At 41.2% G+C, this 19,839-nt stretch overlaps 1 protein-coding gene across 3 annotated transcripts in view; it reads left to right on the top strand.

Moving 5' to 3' along the window:
* Window positions 1-19,839, top strand: part of LOC123774163 (ubiquitin carboxyl-terminal hydrolase 48) — a 129,195-nt gene that overhangs the window by 23,531 nt on the left and 85,825 nt on the right. For all 3 annotated transcript variants that reach the window (XM_045768294.2, XM_045768292.2, XM_045768293.2), the window contains exons 8-11: window positions 6,560-6,679; window positions 12,559-12,722; window positions 15,162-15,404; window positions 18,115-18,314. In XM_045768294.2, coding sequence (XP_045624250.2) covers window positions 6,560-6,679; window positions 12,559-12,722; window positions 15,162-15,404; window positions 18,115-18,314 — 727 coding nt within the window. The remainder of the gene's footprint in view (window positions 1-6,559; window positions 6,680-12,558; window positions 12,723-15,161; window positions 15,405-18,114; window positions 18,315-19,839) is intronic.

Genomic DNA, 19,839 nt, shown 5'->3' with positions numbered 1-19,839 from the left:
CATCACTCTTTGTAAAATCTCTTTTTATGTATGTACCTTACCTAAATAAACATTTGATTTGATTTCATTATATTTCTCATCTGGACATCAAGCAGGTAATGGCATCAAGCTGACAAGGGTGCCATTGACACCCTTGTCAGTATCAGCTGGCGGAGTCAAACATCTTCACAGATGGTCTGTTTAGGTTCCTTCGTGTTTCCACAGTGGAAAGTTGATGCCACCTTTCTGTGGCTTTGTGTGACACTTTGGCACCTTGACATGGACCTCTTTGTGTCGGTGTGGAATCATATCCATCCCTTGTACACGTCACTGTTCCCTGATTGAATGGCCCTAGCAGTGGATGCCTTTCAGCTAGACTGATCAAGGTGGTGGCATTTCTGTACCTATTTCCTCCGGCCCCACTGTTGCTCCAGGTCCTGGCCAGGTTGGAGTCCTACCAGAGGAGGGTGATCCTTTTGGATTCCTGGTGGCCGGCTATGCCTTGGTTTTTGGCGCTGCTTGCTCAGGTGTCCAAACCCGGGCATTTTTTCACAGCTCCGCCTCTGTCAGCAGGTCGGGCCAGTGATGTACTTCATTAGTTCGATCTTCTTAACTCTTCGCGTCTGGGATTTTGTACGCGTATTTATCTATTTTTTTTTACAAGAAGGAGGTGATTTCTTTGATGGTGTCCCCACTTGTATTCTTCTTCTCAGTGACAGTATAATGTTTTGTGGTGCCTTCCTCCCCATTGCTCAATGTGTTTTTAGACACCTCGGCTCTGGTTTAGGCTTTTGTACCTGGTGCTCACTATACCTCTCAGTCAGCTTCTTCATGTGCATGGCATGGTACACGTGTTTGCAGTTGTGTGGCAAGCCATATTGAGGGTTTGTATTTCTCTGGGGTCTGTTTTCCGGCTCCATTCCAATTACTTCCTGGTGGTTTGTTCACTAAACTGAAGAGAAATCGCTTTGATCCTTACCCTTTGGAGCTGTACTCTTCAGGTAACCCAGCTTAAGATTTCTTAGTGTTTGGTTTTATTTGCATAGTTTACATGCAAGATGTGTCCAGTGTTATCGCTGATGGTTTATCTATTTCTGTCCCATTTCCATGGAATGGGCGGTTGAAGTTGCATCCTTTTATTAGCACTGCAAGATGTTCGGTCACCTTAAGGTGGACTTCTTCATGTTGTCTTGGAACCGGCGGCTTCCCTCTTATGTGGCTCTGTTCCCTAATCACGAGGCTCTCATGGTGGATGCTTTTTGACTGGACTAGTCAAGGTAGAGGTGTCTCTATATTTTTCCCTTTGGTCAATTGTTACTCTGGGTGTTCCTTTTGGTCAATTGTTGCTCTGGGTTGGAGACATACACTGGCAAGGTGATCCTCATGGCTCTTTGGTGGCCAATCTCAAATCCATGAGAAGGTGAATTCAGCAAATTCATTTTAACAACAAACTGGTTAACTGGGAATGAATAGACCAAGACGTCGCAGAAATATGCTGGGAAGAACATCTAGATAATGCAAACTTAAACCAGTGCTTTGAGAAAATAGGCACAGTAGCAGCATAGTTTTTGACTGGGCAACAGAAAATAACATTATGTTTAACAGTGATAAATTCCAAGTACTCAGGTATGGTAAAAATGAGGACCTTAAACATAATACAGAGTACAAAACACAATCAAATGTGTCCATAGTAGGAAAGCAGCATGTATAGGATTTGGGAATAATGATGTCTGACGACCTAATGTTTAGGGAGCATAACCAAGCAAATATTGCATCAGCCAGAAAAATGACCGGATGGATTACGAGAACTTTCAAATCCAGGGATCCCATCACAATGGTTGTACTATACAAATGACTTGTACTGTCCCGTCTTGAGTACTGCTCAGTACTCACTTCCCCCTTCAGAGCAGGAGAGATTGCTGAAATAGAGGGAATACAGAGAACATATACGGCATACATAGACACAATAAAGCACTTAAATTATTGGGATCATCTCCAAGCTCTCCAAATGTGCTCACTAGAAAGAAGGCGAGAGAGATATCTAATAATATACACATGGAAGATACTGGAGGACCAAGTACCAAATCTACATAGTAAAATAACAACATACTGGAGTGAATAATATGGAAGAAAATGCAGAATAGAACCAGTGAAGAGCAGGGGTGCCATAGGTACAATCAGAGAACACTATATAAACATCAGAGATCCACGGTTGTTCAACACCCTCCCAGTGAGCATAAGAAATATTGCCGGAACAACCGTGGACATCATCTAGAGGAAACGAGATTGTTTCCTCCATGGAGTGCCGGACCAACCGGACTGTGGTGGGTATGTGGGGCTGTGGCTGCTCCAAGCAACAGCCTAGTGGACCAAACTCTCACAAGTCAAGCCTGGCCTTGGGCCGGGCTTGGGGAGTAGAAGAACTCCCAGAACCCCATGAACCAGGTATCAGCCAGGTAGTATTAGAAGCATGTAGAAGGCACATACCACTAAGAAAACAGATAAAGCGATGCAAACTGGGATGAGAGCGGTGCTCCCTTTATAGGTGAAGAAAAAAAATAGCAGAACATCTCAAATGCTCCACTCTATCCCAACAACGACAAGGAAGGCAATGTAGGGAAATAGAAATAATCGAGCTCAAGTTGAAAGAATCAAATAAAATCCAAGAGAGGCAAAGGTAGCAAAATGCCATTAGTGAAATACTATAGAGAGGAATCCAAAATACTTTTTCTCCTATGCAAAAACTAGAACAAAAACTGCATCCAGCATTGGGCCCTTGTTCGAGGATGATGGAACTTTCACAGATGACAACAAAGAAATGAGTGCAATACTGAAGCTTCAGTACAACTCATTTTTCAGTGAACCCCTGAATAGATTGAAGATCAATGGTCCAAATTAATTCTTCAAGAATGTGACACCAACATCAAACCATATATCAGATGTCACCCTAACCCCACCAGACTTTGAAGCAGCCATAGACAGCATGCCCCTGCACTCTGCACCAGGCCCAGACTCATGGAATTCTATACTCACCAAGAAGTGCAAAACACAACTATCACAGGCCCTAAACACCTTCTGGAGACAGCCTAGATACTGGTGTCATCCTTGACATACTTAAAACAGCAGAGATCTTGCCACTTCACAAAGGAGGTAGTAAAGCAGATGCAAAAAAACTTATAGACCAATAGTTCCAACTTCACACATCCTAAAAATCCTTGAGTGTTAAGAAATAAGATTACAGATCACATAGAATTACAAAGCTACAGAACCCCGGGCAACATGGGTTCAGAATAGAGCGTTCTTGCCTCCCACAATTGTTAGATCACTATGACATGACCTTAGGTGCCATGGAAGACAAGCAAACCACAGATGTAATGTACAAAAACTTTGCAAAAGCTTTCAACAAATGTGGCCATGCTGTTATTGTGCACAAAATGCGCTCAAAGGGAATTACAGGTACTGGCAAAGTAGGGAGATGGATCTTGAACTTCTTTACGAACAGGATGCAGAGTGTAATAGTCAATACAGTAAAATCCATATCATCCACCCTAAAAAGCTCAGTCCTCCAAGGTATCATACTTGCTGCTGTGCTTTTTCTCATTCTCATATCAGGCATAGACAGGGATACAAACTATAGTACTGTATCATCATTGCAGATGACATTAGGATTTTCATGTAAGTAGACAATATAGAGGATACAGCAAACCTCTAATCTGATGTAAATCGGGTGTTTCAGTGGGCCACAGTTATTTATATATGATGTTTAATGAAAATAATTTCCAGCTCCTGCACCATGGAAAAAACGAAAATATAAAAATGGAAACCATATATAAAATGTAATCAAATCATACTACAGGATGAAAAAGCAATGTAAAGGATCTAGGAGTAATTATGTCGGAAGACCTTACCTTTAAAGAACACAATATAGTAGCTGTCATGACTACAGGAAAAATGACTGTTTGGATAACAAGGAGGACCTTCTAAACAAGGGATGCCATATCAATAATGATACTTTTCAAGACACTAGTGCTCTCTAGGGTGGAATATTGTTGCACACTAATAATGCCATTCAAAGCCAGAGAAATGGCTGACCTAGAGAGCGTGCAAATCCGCTCCACCTCTTTCAGCAAATTGGGTTGGCGACGTTTCTTGCTGATTCAACATTCTCCTCGATTATCACATCTGGAGTTTTTGATGGTCTATCACCATTTGTGGCTCAGATGGCTGAGTTGTTAGTATCCTACCTGCATCTTTTGTCACACCAACCTTATGAAGTTTCTTGATGCTCTTTTCATCTTTTTCTCTCTTCATTGGTTGTTGTCCATGTCAGGTTCTGGGGTTTTGTTCCTGGTTAGGTTGTTTGTTGATCAGCATCTTATACCTGTTACTATTGGCTCTTAATGTTTGGCCTTTTGTTGGAATTCAGCTCCGACATTTCCTCGTGTACGATGCTGTAAGTTACCTAGTGTGTTCTTTCACTTCTGGCTTGCTCATTTTCTTTGTAAGCCTTCCTGGTTTATGGATCGGGTGTTGGGTTTTCTTTTATCACCTAGGCTCTTGGTCATCGTTTTGGTCTGTGGTACATTGTTCAAGGGTTTGTTTTTGCTTGCCCTCATTTCCAGTTGTTAGGTTGGGGAGTTCCATGCTCTCCTCTGGAAGTGGGGATTCTGTTCCTTCAACCCTGGTGGGCAGTTTCTTTGTATGCAGCTTTCTACTTTTCTGGTGAAGAATGAGATGGTTGACTCTTGGAGGGGTCCTTTAGTTATTGATTTGTGGTTTGTTCAGCTGGGGAGGGAGCCGGTCGGCCGAGCGGACAGCATGCTGGGCTTGTGATACTGTGGTCCTGGGTTCGATCCCAGGCGCCGGCGAGAAACAATAGGCAAAGTTTCTTTCACCCTATGCCCCTGTTACCTAGCAGTAAAATAGGTACCTGGGTGTTAGTCAGCTGTCACGGGCTGCTTCTTGGGGGTGGAGGCCTGGTCGAGGACCGGGCCGCGGGGACACTTAAAAGCCCCGAAATCATCTCAAGATAACCTCAAGATAACCACCTATACTCTGTTGATGAGATTCAAGAAGGGGATGCATCACTTTGTATGTCCAGTTGCAACTGTTGTTACCTGTGTGCCACCCAGACTGCTTCTGGGGATGCATTGTTTGTTGATCCTGTTTCCTTGGTTCCCTGTTCCTAAAATTTTTTTTTCCAGTTGTCCGAAGTTTCATTATATCTATCCAGTCTGTGGTCTACCTTACGGCCCATGATGTTTGTAAGTTTACAGCTTTAATCATAGTCGTTTCTAATATGTCTTGGGCTGATATCTAGACTTGTGGGTTTTGGAGGCCTGACAGGTTCCTGGTGGATCCTGTTATGTAGTCAGTGTTCTTTATGTCCTTTGGGCTTTTGTTGCTTTGGGTCGGGGTTCCTGTCCTGGGTTACCTTCTTCGAGAGTCTAATCTTCGCTCTCCTCCTCCCTGGTAAGTCTCGGTTTACTTATTCTCTATAGTTAGTTTCAGAGATTCACCATCCTACCATCCAGAAAACCTGCAGTGAATATAATGATTTGCCACTTTCTCACTGAGCATCAGTAGCTCCCTGATCCCTTTCTCCATCATTTCTAGGTGCAATGGATGGTGTGGTCTATGCTACAAATTGAGCAGTGTTAACATGGGAGCCATCAGCTCCCAGTGGTACTGCCACCTAGTGGTGGCCAACTCTAACTAGAAGGGTTTGAATTGATTGCTGCTTCATTTCTTGTTTCTCTGTGAACCTAGCAGTAGTTTGTTTTTCTTCACTTACTTTCTGGATGTTTCCTTGGTGAGGGGTGATCTTAAAGAATCTCCTGCTCTCTGTGCCTCTGTGATGGGGGGCCAGGTTTTGGCTCTCGTCTCCAACAGGGTATTAACACACTTTCGTGGACCAGCCTCTCCATGCGTTCCTAACTGTAAATGTTCTGGGATCCCCAGGTGGCTCGTGGCAACTCAGTGTTGTGAAAAACGTTTACAATAATTTAACATTTTCTAACTTATTTGTCGAGTTATAACAATATATTTGGTGTCAAAATGTTTCCAAATGTCTAGAGAATAGATGCAAAACCCCCAAAAGTATGTATAATAGAATTTAGTCCTCTCTGCACTTTGCGGAACGTAAACCTAACACACTCGGCAGGTTTCCCTTAGCGATGCTTAAAATGTTTTTAATAATTTCACATTTTCTTGGTTATTTCTTGAGTTATAACTATACATTTGGTGTCAAACTGTTTGCAATTGAATTTTCTAGGGAATAGATGCAAAAACATAATTTTATTTATAACAGATTATGCATGACAACAATGAATATATGAATGATTCATTACTAGTAATCTGATAGCATGTTTTAATGTCATCGAACATTTACTGTTAGAGTGCAGATGAGGCTAACGCACACGTCATCAGAATGCAAACATGTTAATGACTCCTGGGGCTGATGTGACCCATATGTGTGGAACTCTCTTAGTGTGGTTAGCTTCTGGGAGTCACTGAAGCCCAACCAGAAAGAGGCATTTCATTACTTGTTTTTAGTTATAATGCTTATATTGTTTTACAGCTCATGTGAAGACTAGAGAGAACAAGTGGTTTAACTTTAATGATGAACAGGTCTCGGAACTGACAAGTCGATCGACGGGTGGAAATCCTTCCGAGAGTCACCGCAACTACTTCAGTATTGGTATGTTGCAGTAATGATCAAATTAAAGATTAAACAGTTGCATTATAAATTGTCTGGAAGAATTGCAGTCATGTGATGCAATAAGCAGTAGTCACAAGTGTCTGATTGATTATAATTGTTCAAGCTAATTTTGCTATGGAGTTTCAGAAAATAAGGTAAAGGAATTGATGTACTATTAGCAGTCATGAGGGAAATGGAGGATTTTGAGAGAAAAAACTTTCAAAAGTGAAGAGAATATCCGTGGCTATATGACAGATTAACATTTCAGCTGTGTATCCCATCAGGTGACTGGGTGGTTAATTATGCTCAAAGTGTACATCCCATCATGGGAAATATTAGGGTGCAGCATAAGATTTTAAAACTCCCACGGGTACACGGGGTTCACATTGGCTATCTCCGGTCTACAGGAAACGGATACCATTTTGAAAAAAATATAAAAAAATCATGGGCACTGTTCCTGGGTGCGATGGCATCAGTACTGAGTGAACAATCAAGGCTGGTGCATGCAGCATGAGCTTACTGAACAAATCCACAAGGGCCGTGACGAGGATTCGAACCTGCGTCTGAGAGCATCCCAGACGCTGCCTTAATCGACTGAGCTACAACATGGTCAAAAGGAGTTGAAACCAAAGTTCTGCTGAACTTACTGGATCCTGCAGCCTCTCCGAGGCACAAACCAGGGTTTTACACAACTTCCCCCCCATGCACTCGAGCTATGTCAATAGGCCATTCTCCCTCTTCACCCTTACTTCATTACACACAGAAATCACAATTGCGTGATGCATCAAATGAACAAATCCACAAGGGCCGTGACATAGCTCGAGTGTAGGGGGGAGTTGTGTAAAACCCTGGTTTCTGCCTCGGAGAGGCTGCAGGATCCAGTAAGTTCAGTAGAACTTCGGTTTCAACGCCTTTTGACCATGTCGTAGCTGTCGATTAAGGAAGTGTTTGGGATGCTCTTGGACGCAGGTTCGAATCCTCTTCACGGCCCTTGTGGATTTGTTCATTTGATGCATCACGCAATTGTGATTTCTGTGTGTAATGAGCTTACTGCACTGCTGCTCAGCTTGTGTCCACAGCCTCACTTAAAAATGATGAAATATATAAGTAACTGCTGTTATTTTGCGATGATATCATAGAAGATCCTGACTGTAATAAAGATTATGTACAGTACAATGTTCAGATATCAGTGAACACAATGCTGTTTATGATGTTCACAGTGTGATGCAGAGCCACAGCACTCTGCCATTGTCTGGTGTATCTACACATCATGAAATGACATCATGCTCCTTTAGAAAATAAACATGTGCAAAATGATTAATATTCAGGATTTAGTGACCAGGATGCTGATAATAATAGCAACATTGTGCCTAGAGTTAGTGATAGGTGGCATTAATGGCATTGGAGGCATTACGTTTAATCAGGTGGCATCGCATATGCTAACTAGCATGTTGGTGTTGTGTGTGTGGAGCCCATCACACCACCTTAGTGATTTGTTATGGTGCACAAAAATGTAGACATTTATGTATATATAAATAGTTTATATGCAGTGTAATGACAGCAAAAGCACTGTTTTCTTGTTCTAAGACTATAATATTGTAATCTTGTCACTAATATGCATGCCATATGTTCAGTACTGTATATTGATGTTCTGCACATTTTATCATATAAATTTATCAAATTATGCATTATTGTTATTAGGATGGATGCTGATAGTAATAGCAACATTGTGCCTAGAATTAGCGATGTACATAATATAATGTGATGCATTCTGCTTCATCATATTGAGTAATCTGCTAAGATGGTCTGGTGGTAGTGTGGGTGCTGTCCTTGGTCATTACCATACTCACCAGACCAGCTGTATGATTTGTTATTATGCATGAATATGTGTATAGTTATATAGTGTGTGTATACAGTATAATACCAGCAAAAACTGAATGTTTTATTGTTCAAAACAAATAATATAGTACTTATCTTTGAAACACAAATATATCTGTGCATACCTATGATTGATACAAATAACATTATTGACAGCCCATTGTCATACCTTTCTTGGTCATACCTTGATGGGGTTCTGGGAGTTCTATTCCACAAGCCCAGCCCGGGGGGCCAGGCTTGACTTGCAAGAGCTTGGTCCAACAGGCTGTTGCTTTGAGCAGCCCGCAGTCCCACGTACCCACTACAACCTGGTCGGTCCAGCACTTCTTGCAAGAAAACTGTAGTCTGTTTAACTCAACAGTAAAATCGGTACTTTGTTGTAAAAATGATTCTTCACGGCGGAGATCGTATTCCAGGGACTTGCCGGAAACACTACGCGTACTAGTGGCTGTACAAGAATGTAACATCTCTTATATATATCTCAAAAAAAAAAAAACTACCAAGTTTCTCTTAAAGATGTCCACATTTGTTTTGGCAATATTTCTTATGCTCACTAGGAGGATGTTGAACAACTGTGGACCTCTGATGTTCATGCAGTGTTCTCTAATTGAGCCAATGGCACCTCTGTACTTCACCGGCTCTATTCTGCATTTTCTTCCATATTGTTCACTCCAGTATGTTGTTATTTTACTGTGTAAATTTGGGATCTAGCCTTCTAATATTTTCCATGTATATATTATTTGATACCTCTCTCGTCTCCTTTCTTAAGAGTACATTTGGAGAGCTTTGAGATGGTCCCAATATTTTAAGTGCTTTACAATGTCTATATATGCCATATATGTTCTCTGTATTCACTCTTATTTCAACAATCTCTCCTGCTCTAAAGGGGGGAGTGAGTATCGAGCAGTACTTAAGACAGGACAGCACAAGTGATTTGAATAGTATGATCATTGTGATGGGGTCCCTGGAATTGAAGGTTCTCGTAATCAATATTATCATTTTTCTGGCTGACGCAATATTTGCTAGGTTATGCTCCCTAACCCTTACACTGCTCAGGGGTCCTTGGAACATTTACACCCCTGTGCGCAAGAAAAAAAAAATTCAAAAAAAATTTTTCGTCTTCTAAACATGTTAATTTGTGTCCCCTGAGCATGGAAAAAATAAAAAAAAAATCGTAGGTGACATATTTTGGGCGCAATTGACCGAGGAAGTCTGGCAAAAAGTGGGCGTTGACAGAGTGGTCGTCAGACCTGGTCAGCGTCACCCGCGTTGACAGATGGGAGTTGCCACAAAGATATTATTACCTAATTGTTTCAATGTCTCCGATTGATTTTTTCTTAGTTTTTTTGCAGTAATATTATTCAATAGTGTGTATTGTAATATATTTATATAATAAAAGTGGTTAATAATCGCTATACTCAAAAGTATGATGTGCATATTAGTGATTCAATTATTATGTTTATAAAACTATAAACAAATAGTTTTGCTGCTATTACACTCTATACACAGGTTATATATAAGTATTGGCATGTTTTGGTCACCATAACGAACCACTAAATTGGTATTGAGAGTCGAAAAGCAACGAGGAGTTACCGCCACACACCAGCCAGCCACTCGCTGCCACTCCCTCAACACACGCACTAAACTTTCTCCCCCAACAATACCAGTTGTGGTGTTATTACACTATATACAGACGTTATATATAAGTATGTGTATATTTTGTTCACCACAACTGTACAGCTAAGCTGATATAGTTAGTTCAGGCAGTAAGAGTCGTCGCTATACACAGATGGCAGCTGGCGGCTCCCTCACTCTTTCAAGGTCACACGCACTAAACTTTCTCCCCCAACAATACCTTTTGCAGTGTTATTACCCTGTATACACATATTATATATAAATATCTATATGTTTTATGCACCGTAACTGTACACCTAAGCTTGTAGTGCGCCCAAAGAGCATAGTGGCCACCCTCTAAACAGCTAGACAAATCGTGCAGACGACGTCACCTCCGTCACCCATATGGCTCCTCCCAGCATAATCCTTTTGCTGTTATTACACTAATACACACATTATATATAAGTATCTACATTTGTGTTCACCATAGAGAACCACTGACCTGGTATGGTGAATGCAAACAATAACAGGTGGGTACACAGTCAGTAAACGATGCTGTCTCCCTCCGTCTCTCAGCATCACTCCTCCCACAGCGCTAATTATTACAACAATCCTGCTATTACCACAACCCTGGTTATTTATATCACAGTCATTGGTCATCTGTAATATTGTCATCGCTAAATAATAACAATTAAATATTTATCTTGACATTTTTCGGCGATGCTGTGGTCACAAGCTGAACATCAATGCTGTTCGCTCATGCTGCGTGCGCCGACCTTGGTTGCTCCAACAGTACTGTGGCTCTCACACCTGAGAATATTGCCCACGATTTTTTTTTTAAATGGCATCTGTTTACAAGAGCCCTGAGGAAGCTACTGTGAACCCCGTGTAGCCGCGGGCCATTTGAATCAGGCCTGGCACCCTATGGCGTATATATACGCCATGCGCACCATGGGACATGTTACTCAGGGCGTATATATACGCCATGCGCAGTTTAAGGGCTAAACAATAGGTCATCAGACATCATTATTCCCAGATCCAAGATCTAGCAATTTTACCATTGCTCTTGAAAAACAACCACCTGGCAGCACTCAGGTGTAATTAACGAGTGAACTGCTTCACAATCGGGTGGGCCATTTGGTTTGAGGTCTAATTTCTGTTTGCTTTGTCTACTGTGTTGATTGTCTGTTTTGGCTTGCCCATCTTTTGGTGAAGTTTCCTTGGTTAGGGTGATTTAGTGTCCCTCTGCTCTTTGCACTTCTGTAATGGAGACCAGGTTTTGGCCTCCGCTCATCAATAGGCTTACAATGACACACAAGGGCCTGGCATGGATTGAGATGGGCTGAGCTATTCTAATAGCTAGCAACAAAGAGCCAACAAGACCCCACTGGAAAGAAGCATTTCTTTACATTCAATGATGACTTTTCAATGTACAAAACTATATTGCTAACTGTGTAATTTTGGTGATAACCACATACCATTCATAATTTATTGGTACTAAATTATCAGCAAAACATTATTAGGAAGTGTTCCTTACGGCTACAGAGTTTGTTCCCTAGGGTTTTAACTAGTATATCTCACCTTCAAATATCTTGTGTGTTTGAATATACACATACTGTACCCAACTTACTTTTAGAAAGCAGTCACACATCAGGTCTTGATATGAAGATATTTTAAACCTCTTAACATTTTTCATCATATTATATATGCCTTACATATTTGTATAGCCTTGCAATGTGGAGTTCTATTCAAATGTCCATAATATTTGTTCCAATATTACCATTGCTAAGTAAAGCTTGAGATAGGTTTATATGAAAAGAAACAAAACCATAGCAGGAAATAATGTTGTGAAAAAAGAGTTGGCACTTCTGACTTCAAGATATTGAAGAAGCTCAAGAATAATGAGCCCAAATGAGCCCCTGGGATGCAAATTAAGGAACAACAAAAATATTAAGCTTCCATTTTAATCTTGAGTAGATTTAGGCAGTTGAAGATCAGTAGATTTTTAAAGAAACCTTAAGTAGGCTCTTATTAACTATTGGCAGGAATATCCAGTGTTTATCCCAGTGTGTATGCTACATTGGTGAGTGTTTATTTGTTATTGCTTTAGCTAAGTTATAGGTGACTTATATGATCAATTTTTGAGTGAGGAAGACTTGGAACTTCCTGGAACCTGTTTTTCCCCATATGCTTTAATTCATTGTTGGTAAATTCACAGTAAGCATAGAGAACTTTTCTAGTGAATTAAGAGATGTCTACTGTTTAAGGTACTGCACAACATTTTGATGAATGGTGTGAAAGTAAATACATTAATCAAAATCTAAAATTTTTAATTTCTTGATCACCATATTGAGAAATGTTAGATATTTTTATTATTCATTTTTCAGCAAATGTGGCCAATAAGTACAAACACCGTTCAGGATTGAGAGTCTCTCGTGGTGCATTTGTTTGGATTTACGTGAGGAGCAATATCTCGGAGTCAGAAGAAACCCACGTGCCACCACCTGAATCCATAGTTGAATATGTTCTCAAAAAACAGGAGGAAAGTATGGTAAGTAAAATTAATACCAAATGTACAAACTGGTTATATTTTGTAACATAATGAACAGGTATTCCCAGTGTTTCAATGTGATAACTATTGCAAAAATTTTAAATATCATAGGTGCTATATATCCAGAATTATATTATAATGATATGGGACTATAATTTAGAGGATCTTCTTGACTACCATTTTTATAGATTAGTACTATGTTTGCCTTCTTCCATATATCTGCTAAGAATCCTGTGCATAAGGATGTCTGGAATATGAATTGGAGTGGAATGCTTATCTCAGTTGCACATTCTTGCAGTACCCAAGGTGAAACTCCGTCAGGTCCAACCACTAATTTTTCCATGTGTGGGCGAGTACTTGCTCTTACTCATGAAGGTTCTCGGCACACACCCTCCACTGCACCTCCTGCATTGGCTGTGATTTGGAATCCTTTTTATATTTCTTAGTTTTCTCCATCAGTTGAGGGTCTGTATAGCTATAGTTCATGCATTCCCAACTTTTCATGATGGTGTGTTGGCGGCAGTAGCAGGTGGGTCTGTTCCATCCTGGGTTTTGATGGTGGCCTTGGAACCTATCTTTGATCTGACACCCACTTGGTTTTGTGGTATGTCTGATAATCCTTCTCTTTCTTCCATTTGGTTTTGTGCCTCAGCTCTATTTCTGATGCTTCCTTTCCTGTAATGGGATTAATTTCAAGTTTTTAGGTTTCATTGGAAGAGGTCCTAGGTTTTTCTGTTTCTGTCTTTGTGGTTTGTTGCAGCTAGGCTAGAGAAATTATTTCTCCCCAGGAGGCTTGAGTTGTCTTCCTCTCCTCAGTATTTTCTCCACTTCTGCTCCAGGACATGTTTCTGAGTGCTGAGTTCATAGCATAGTTACGCTCTTCTATAGGTATTTAGGGGTGGTCTGCCTCCTCGATCCCTCTCTCCCTCCCTCCCTGCTGTGGCTGGTTTTTCAGCTTCCTGGCTTCTGAGCTGTAATTTGCCTTAGTTTGTTTTCTTGTGGGAGGTTTTTCACCACCATGCTGGGCTCTGGAGTCTATCTCTCACTTTTAAGGGTGGGGTGTTTTTCCTGGAGTTCACTGGTCTTCCTGCTATGCTGGTGGCAGCTTCACAGGGCCTTGGAGAGAGGATGTTATTTATGATTGAATATACAAAATGACTGCTTCAGGCTTAGACATGTCATTTTTTCAGCCTTGGCATTGTTGTGTTTGCCCTGAGTGTGAATTTACTTGGCATTGGGATGCACTTCCCTGCCCTGGGTCTGCACCAGTTCCTCGGCTGTGTACCTGCTGGTTCTGTGTCTGAGCGATTTGTGATTTCTTGGCTGAGTTCTTGCAATTCTCTGGCCGAGTGCCTTACGGTTTCTGTTATTTCTTGGTGGGGGGAGGGGGGGCTGAGGTAAGGTAAGATAATTATCAGGAGAAAGCTCCAAGCCATTATGACTATACAGTATAGCACTAACCTGGAGAGGGTTTGGGAGTTCTACTACCCTAGCCCGGCCTGGGTCCAGGCTCAACTTGGAAGCAATAGTACTTGCAAGGGATGAGGATAAGGAATGATGCCCAATCACTTGAACGGTCGGGATTGATCGTTGACCAACAAGAAATAAGACCATCACTCTACCATCCAGTCCAAGTGGTTAAAGGGACTGAGTGCATTGCAGTTTTCCAATGCACTTGATTTCTATTTTGTTTTCAGACTAATTGCCTGATGGTTAATCACAGCAGCATATTCTGCTATCTGATGGTAAATGAGCACATTACAGCAAAGGTGGCAACCCCCATGGCTACAATTGTTTGCATTATTTTCCTCAGGTTTATTATTTTTTCTAATATGTTTATATTTTGATGCACTTGTTATTTCTGGTGTGTTGTTTCTCAGTTTTGGGTTAATCTCCACTATGCAAGCTCCTCTTGCCTCAGAGAACCATTTCCTGATCCTGGGGCCAGATTCACGAAGCAGTTACGCAAGTACTTACAAACGTGTACATCTTTTCTCAATCTTTGACGGTTTTGGGTACGTTTATTAAACAGTTTACAAGCATGAAAACTTCCCAATCAACTGTTGTTATTGTTATAAACAGCCTCCTGGTGCTTCAGAGCTCATTAAATGTTTAACAATTGTAAACAAAGCTGCCAAAGATTGAGAAAAGATGTACAGGTTCGTCAGTGCTTGCGTAACTGTTTCGTGAATCTGGCCCCTGGCTTCCAGTAGGCTCAGGTGGGTCTCAGATACTTAGTGCAATTTTCTTAGGCTTTATAGTCCTAATACTATATCTTGGGAAGCTTGTGAATGACCCAGCAGAGAAAGGTGTTTCATTACATTCAGTGTAGTGCTTCAGTGCTTATGCACGTTACTCAACACCACATAATCTTATGAGTTTTTTATAAACGTAATTGTACACATTTTCTCATCGGGTTATATTTTGTGTTCTCTGCAGACTGTAAATCACCAGCGACAAGCAGAGATGAGGAAGGAAAAAGAAGAACTGTTATCCCAATTGGCTGTGGTTGATATGTCTGAAGACTACTCACTTATCTCAGAACCCCTCCTAAGTGCCTGGTTTAATGATGATGATCTTCACTATATTCCACAACCATCAGTTCTTGCTCAAGTTCTCTGTGAACATAAACTTTTCAATCCACTAAAATTTCACTTAATTAAGTGTGTAAGAACTGAAGGGGTGAGTATATTTTCCTTAAAATATTTATTTAACCGTTCTGCTTACTATGAAAATAACAAATGAGGTAATGATGATGACAATGCACAAACAAAAATATTTTGCCTCGTATGTTATGAATTATGTTATTAATGGAAATTGTCTCATTAACACTTTTGTCCGGCGGCGACTCAGTCTGCGTCAACAAATAAATTGATGGATGTCCGCTGGTGACGCATGATGCATTAAAGTTTAAAATTTTTGTTAAAATTATATTTTTTATCCAGTCATTATGAGACTAGTTTTAAAATGTGTGCCTTTAGATTGTAAACAATTTGATACCAAAATGAACGACATAGCACGACAATTGAGGTCAGAACACCGGAAAAATTATAAATACTTGTGGTGATCGCTGTCCAAAATTAAAATATTTGTTAAAATTACATTTATTGTTTGATTATTATGGGATTAGTTTGAAAAGCATGCGCCTTTAGATTGCGAACAATTTGATACCATAATGAACGATGTAGCATGACAGTTGAAGTTAGAACACTGGAAAGATTATAAATACTTGTGGTGATGAGCGCCCAAAATGAAAATATTTGTTAAAATTCCATTTACTGTTCGATTATTATGGTACTAAATGTCAAAATGTGTATGTAACTGTTATTATTTAGCGGTGATAGTATTACAGGAGATCCCCTGACTGTTAATAATGACCAGGATTCTGATAATAGCAGGATTGTGGTGATAATTAGCACTGTGTGTAGTATGGTGGGAGGAGTAATCTTGGTGAGGGAGGGAGGTAGCGTCGTCTGCTGACTGTGTAGTAGCCTGTTATTGTCTGGACTCACCATACCAGCTTAGTGGTTCACTATGGTGAACACAAATTTAGATACTTATATATAATATGTCTATATAGTGTAATAACAGCAAAAGGAGTATGTTGGGAGGAGCTGTTTTGGTGAGGAAGGTGGCATCGTCTGCTGGCTGGTGTACTCACCTATTTGTGCTTGCGGGGGATGATCTTTGGCTCTTTGGTCCCGCCTCTCAACTGTCAATCAACTGGTGTACAGATTCCTGAGCCTACTGGGCTCTATCATATCTACATTTGAAACTGTATGGAGTCAGCCTCCACCACATCACTGCCTAATGCATTCCATCCGTTAACTACTGACACTGAAAAAGTTCCTCCTAACGTCTCTGTGACTCATGTGGGTACTCAGTTTCCACCTGTGTCCCCTTGTTCGCGTCCCACCAGTGTTGAATAGTTTATATAGTTGAATAGTTTAGGTGTGTGACTTGTCATGCTGTATAGGCTGGCCACTGCTGTTCAGACACCATACCTGCTTAGTTGTACAGTTATGGTGAACAAAACATGTAGATAATTACATATAATGTGTATATGTAGTGTAATAACAGCACAAACACTGTGGTGGGAGGAGGAATATTGGTGAGGGAGGGAGGGAGCATCAGCTGTGTGTTGCGACCCCTGTTATTGTCTGATCTTACCATACCAGCTTAGTGGTTTGCTATGGTGAACACACATGTAGATACTTACATATAATGTGTGTGTGTGTATATAGTGTAATAACAGAACAAACAGTATGCTGGGAGGAGCCATTTTGGTGAGGGAGTGAGTGAGTTGCTGTTGTCTGCTAGCTGCTGTGTCACTTAAATTTAAATTTAAATTTTGCCTAGAAGGGCGAGTTTATTGGGCAGCGCCACTCATCCTGTGAGTGGTCATACCGCCATATCAGCATGCACAACACTCCCCAATAGGAAGAAAACCCGCTGGGTTGTTCATCCTGTCACTTGTACTCAGACACAGCTGGGACTTGCTTAACTGTCTCAAGTGAACAGCTGCTCAAACAAGATTAACATATGTCAACCCTTATAGTCTTATGTTATCTTCCAGGTGCAAAATGGGGGAATCTTTTAAGAACAGTATCAATATTTAACAAATGGTGTTTTCCTAACTCAAATAATGTGGGGTTTATTATTCTACACATATATCTAATGTCCCTCAGGTGTTCACATTCACGTAGATAGTGGTCAAGGCGGTGTCCATCACTGAGTTACTTGTCATGCAGTTTTCTGTGGCCACCATGTTGTTTGGGCACCATACCAGTTATGGTGAACAAAATATTTAGATACTGTACTTATATATAAAACATGTGTATATAGTATAATAACAGCAAAAACAGTTTGATCGTAGAATATAATATACATGTCACATATATGAGCCCCATAATTTTGAGTATGGCGATGTTCCACACATTGAACTACATATATAAATTCCACAAATTACACACTTTTGAATAATATTACAGCAAAAAACCAGAGAAGAAACGAATGAGAAACATCAAAATAATTGTGAAAAATTATAATCACGGCAACTGCCACCCCACGGGGTGGCGGGGTCAAGTGACCCCGATCTCTCTATCGCTCAGCGCCCATAATTTGCTCAACTTCTCGGCTCCATCGCAGCTAAAGTATGTCACATACAGTATTTTTTTTTTTTTTTAGTTTCCCGTGATCAAAGACTGCATTTTAATATAAGAAGAGAAAATAATTTTTTGCAAAGAACTTAATTTCAGCACACTATGGGAATGTCATATCTTAACGGCGCGCAGTATGCGGCCTTCTTCTCACAGAACTATCTCCTTCCACATATGCAGAAGTATCTCCTTCCACACATGAACTGACTTTTCACAGAAGTATCTCCTTCCAGGTAAAGGCCATAGCGAATCATCAGTCTTGGATTCACCAAGATGAGGCTCTACTAAAATTAGGTCTGCCACTGAGCTTGCAAGCAGATACTGGCTGTTGTAAACATTGCATACTTAAAGCTGCTAACCACATTTTGTTTATAGAAAGAGTCAAGGCTCTCCACAAGCAAGCTAAGAAAGATGCTCGAAGAGAACATGACAGGTTGGTTTTATATTTTATTATGGTTGTATTGCACAGTTGTGTTTTTTCTTAGTTGAAATATAGTTTTTCTGTGGGGAGCCCCTAAGGCTCCCCGGGGCCTTCTGGGCTGATGTATATGTATTAGACCATGGCATCAATCGATGGAGTTCTTGCCTACCGGGGACCATGAGCCAAAACCTGGCCCCCTCAGAAAGGCATGAGGAGCAATGGCCTATAGAAACCCCCATGTATTTGGAAGCAATCAATGCCTGCCATCGACCGGGGTTTGGCACCCAGAAAGGTAGGCGTAACAAAACAAACCCTACATGGTAAAAATTGCTACCTAAAACCGAACAGGGAGGCAGATCTCCCAAACTAAAACAAGTAGTTTCCCAGACTAAAACAAGTCGGCCACTCCAGCAATCAGTTCCCCGGCTGATGTGGACTGTGGCGGTCGTCGATTCTGGCCTCTGACTCTTTGCAGTTCTGTTCCTTGTGGTGTGTGATGTGCAGGCCAGGAATAACTGATCAGTACTGGGGCTGTATGCACTTAGAGCCACCTTCCCTAAGCATCCTGTAAGTACTATCCATGCGTCTTGGGGTTCCCTTCCACATGGCGTTTGGGTAACTGCTTCCGTAGGGGTCTGTTGCTGCTCAGCAATTGCCCGCCCTAGGGGCCAGCTGGGGTTTTTTGTAGCCACCGTTTGGCCTTGGGTAGGAAGTGGTATCATTGCTGGTAGGGGTGCAAGATATTGTACAGCTTGTCTCCCATTATACACAGCCGCCGGTTCTGTTCCTCCTGGAGACGTTGTGCTTATGCAATATTATTACTATTATTAATATTATTATTATTATTTTTTTTTTTTTTTTTTTTTTTTTTTGCCTGGTGGAGGTCTGCCCCTTTGGTTTATCCACCCTTATGTTATATTGGTGGTCCTCTGCAAGGCCCTCGTGCTTGTACATGTCGCAGGATTTCAGGTTTTTAGCAGTTCTCTTGGTAGTTTGGGCCCAACTGGTTAGCGATACCTTGCTTGGGCTTCCATTAGCATTCAGTCTATGGACCCTGGAAAACCCCATTGGGGCTCTTTGAACCCATGGATGCATCCTCTGGGTTCCAACTCGCTAAGCGCGAGTTTGAAGATTGCTTGTTTGAAGATTGAAGTTTGAAGATTCATTGTTTGAAGATTGGGTGACACTCGCCAGTTTTGCCTCTGTCATCCTGCCTGTTGGGCCAATGACACCTTTGATCTTGCGAGTCCTGTTCCTTGCTCATACTCTAGTTTACCATTCTACTGATAGTGATGTTTGGATATAGGCGGCTTCGGCATTGCATGCTAGATATTGGTTGCTCATCCGGATGCCCCGAGGCTGTCCCGCTTGGGTTATAGGGGCCCACAGTGAAGGTATAGAAACGATGTAGTAAGCCAACACAGCCTCGCTCCGGTGGCTGGGAAGGCCTACCTCTTTGTGCTGCATTGGAGCATGCAAATACCCAGTGTGCTCGACGCCAGCTAACACCACTCTCAACCCGAGTAAAGGCAGAAAA

Source organism: Procambarus clarkii, chromosome 73 (assembly GCF_040958095.1).
Source record: "Procambarus clarkii isolate CNS0578487 chromosome 73, FALCON_Pclarkii_2.0, whole genome shotgun sequence".
Lineage (NCBI taxonomy): Eukaryota > Metazoa > Arthropoda > Malacostraca > Decapoda > Cambaridae > Procambarus > Procambarus clarkii.
This window is presented reverse-complemented; position numbering and strand designations above follow the sequence as displayed.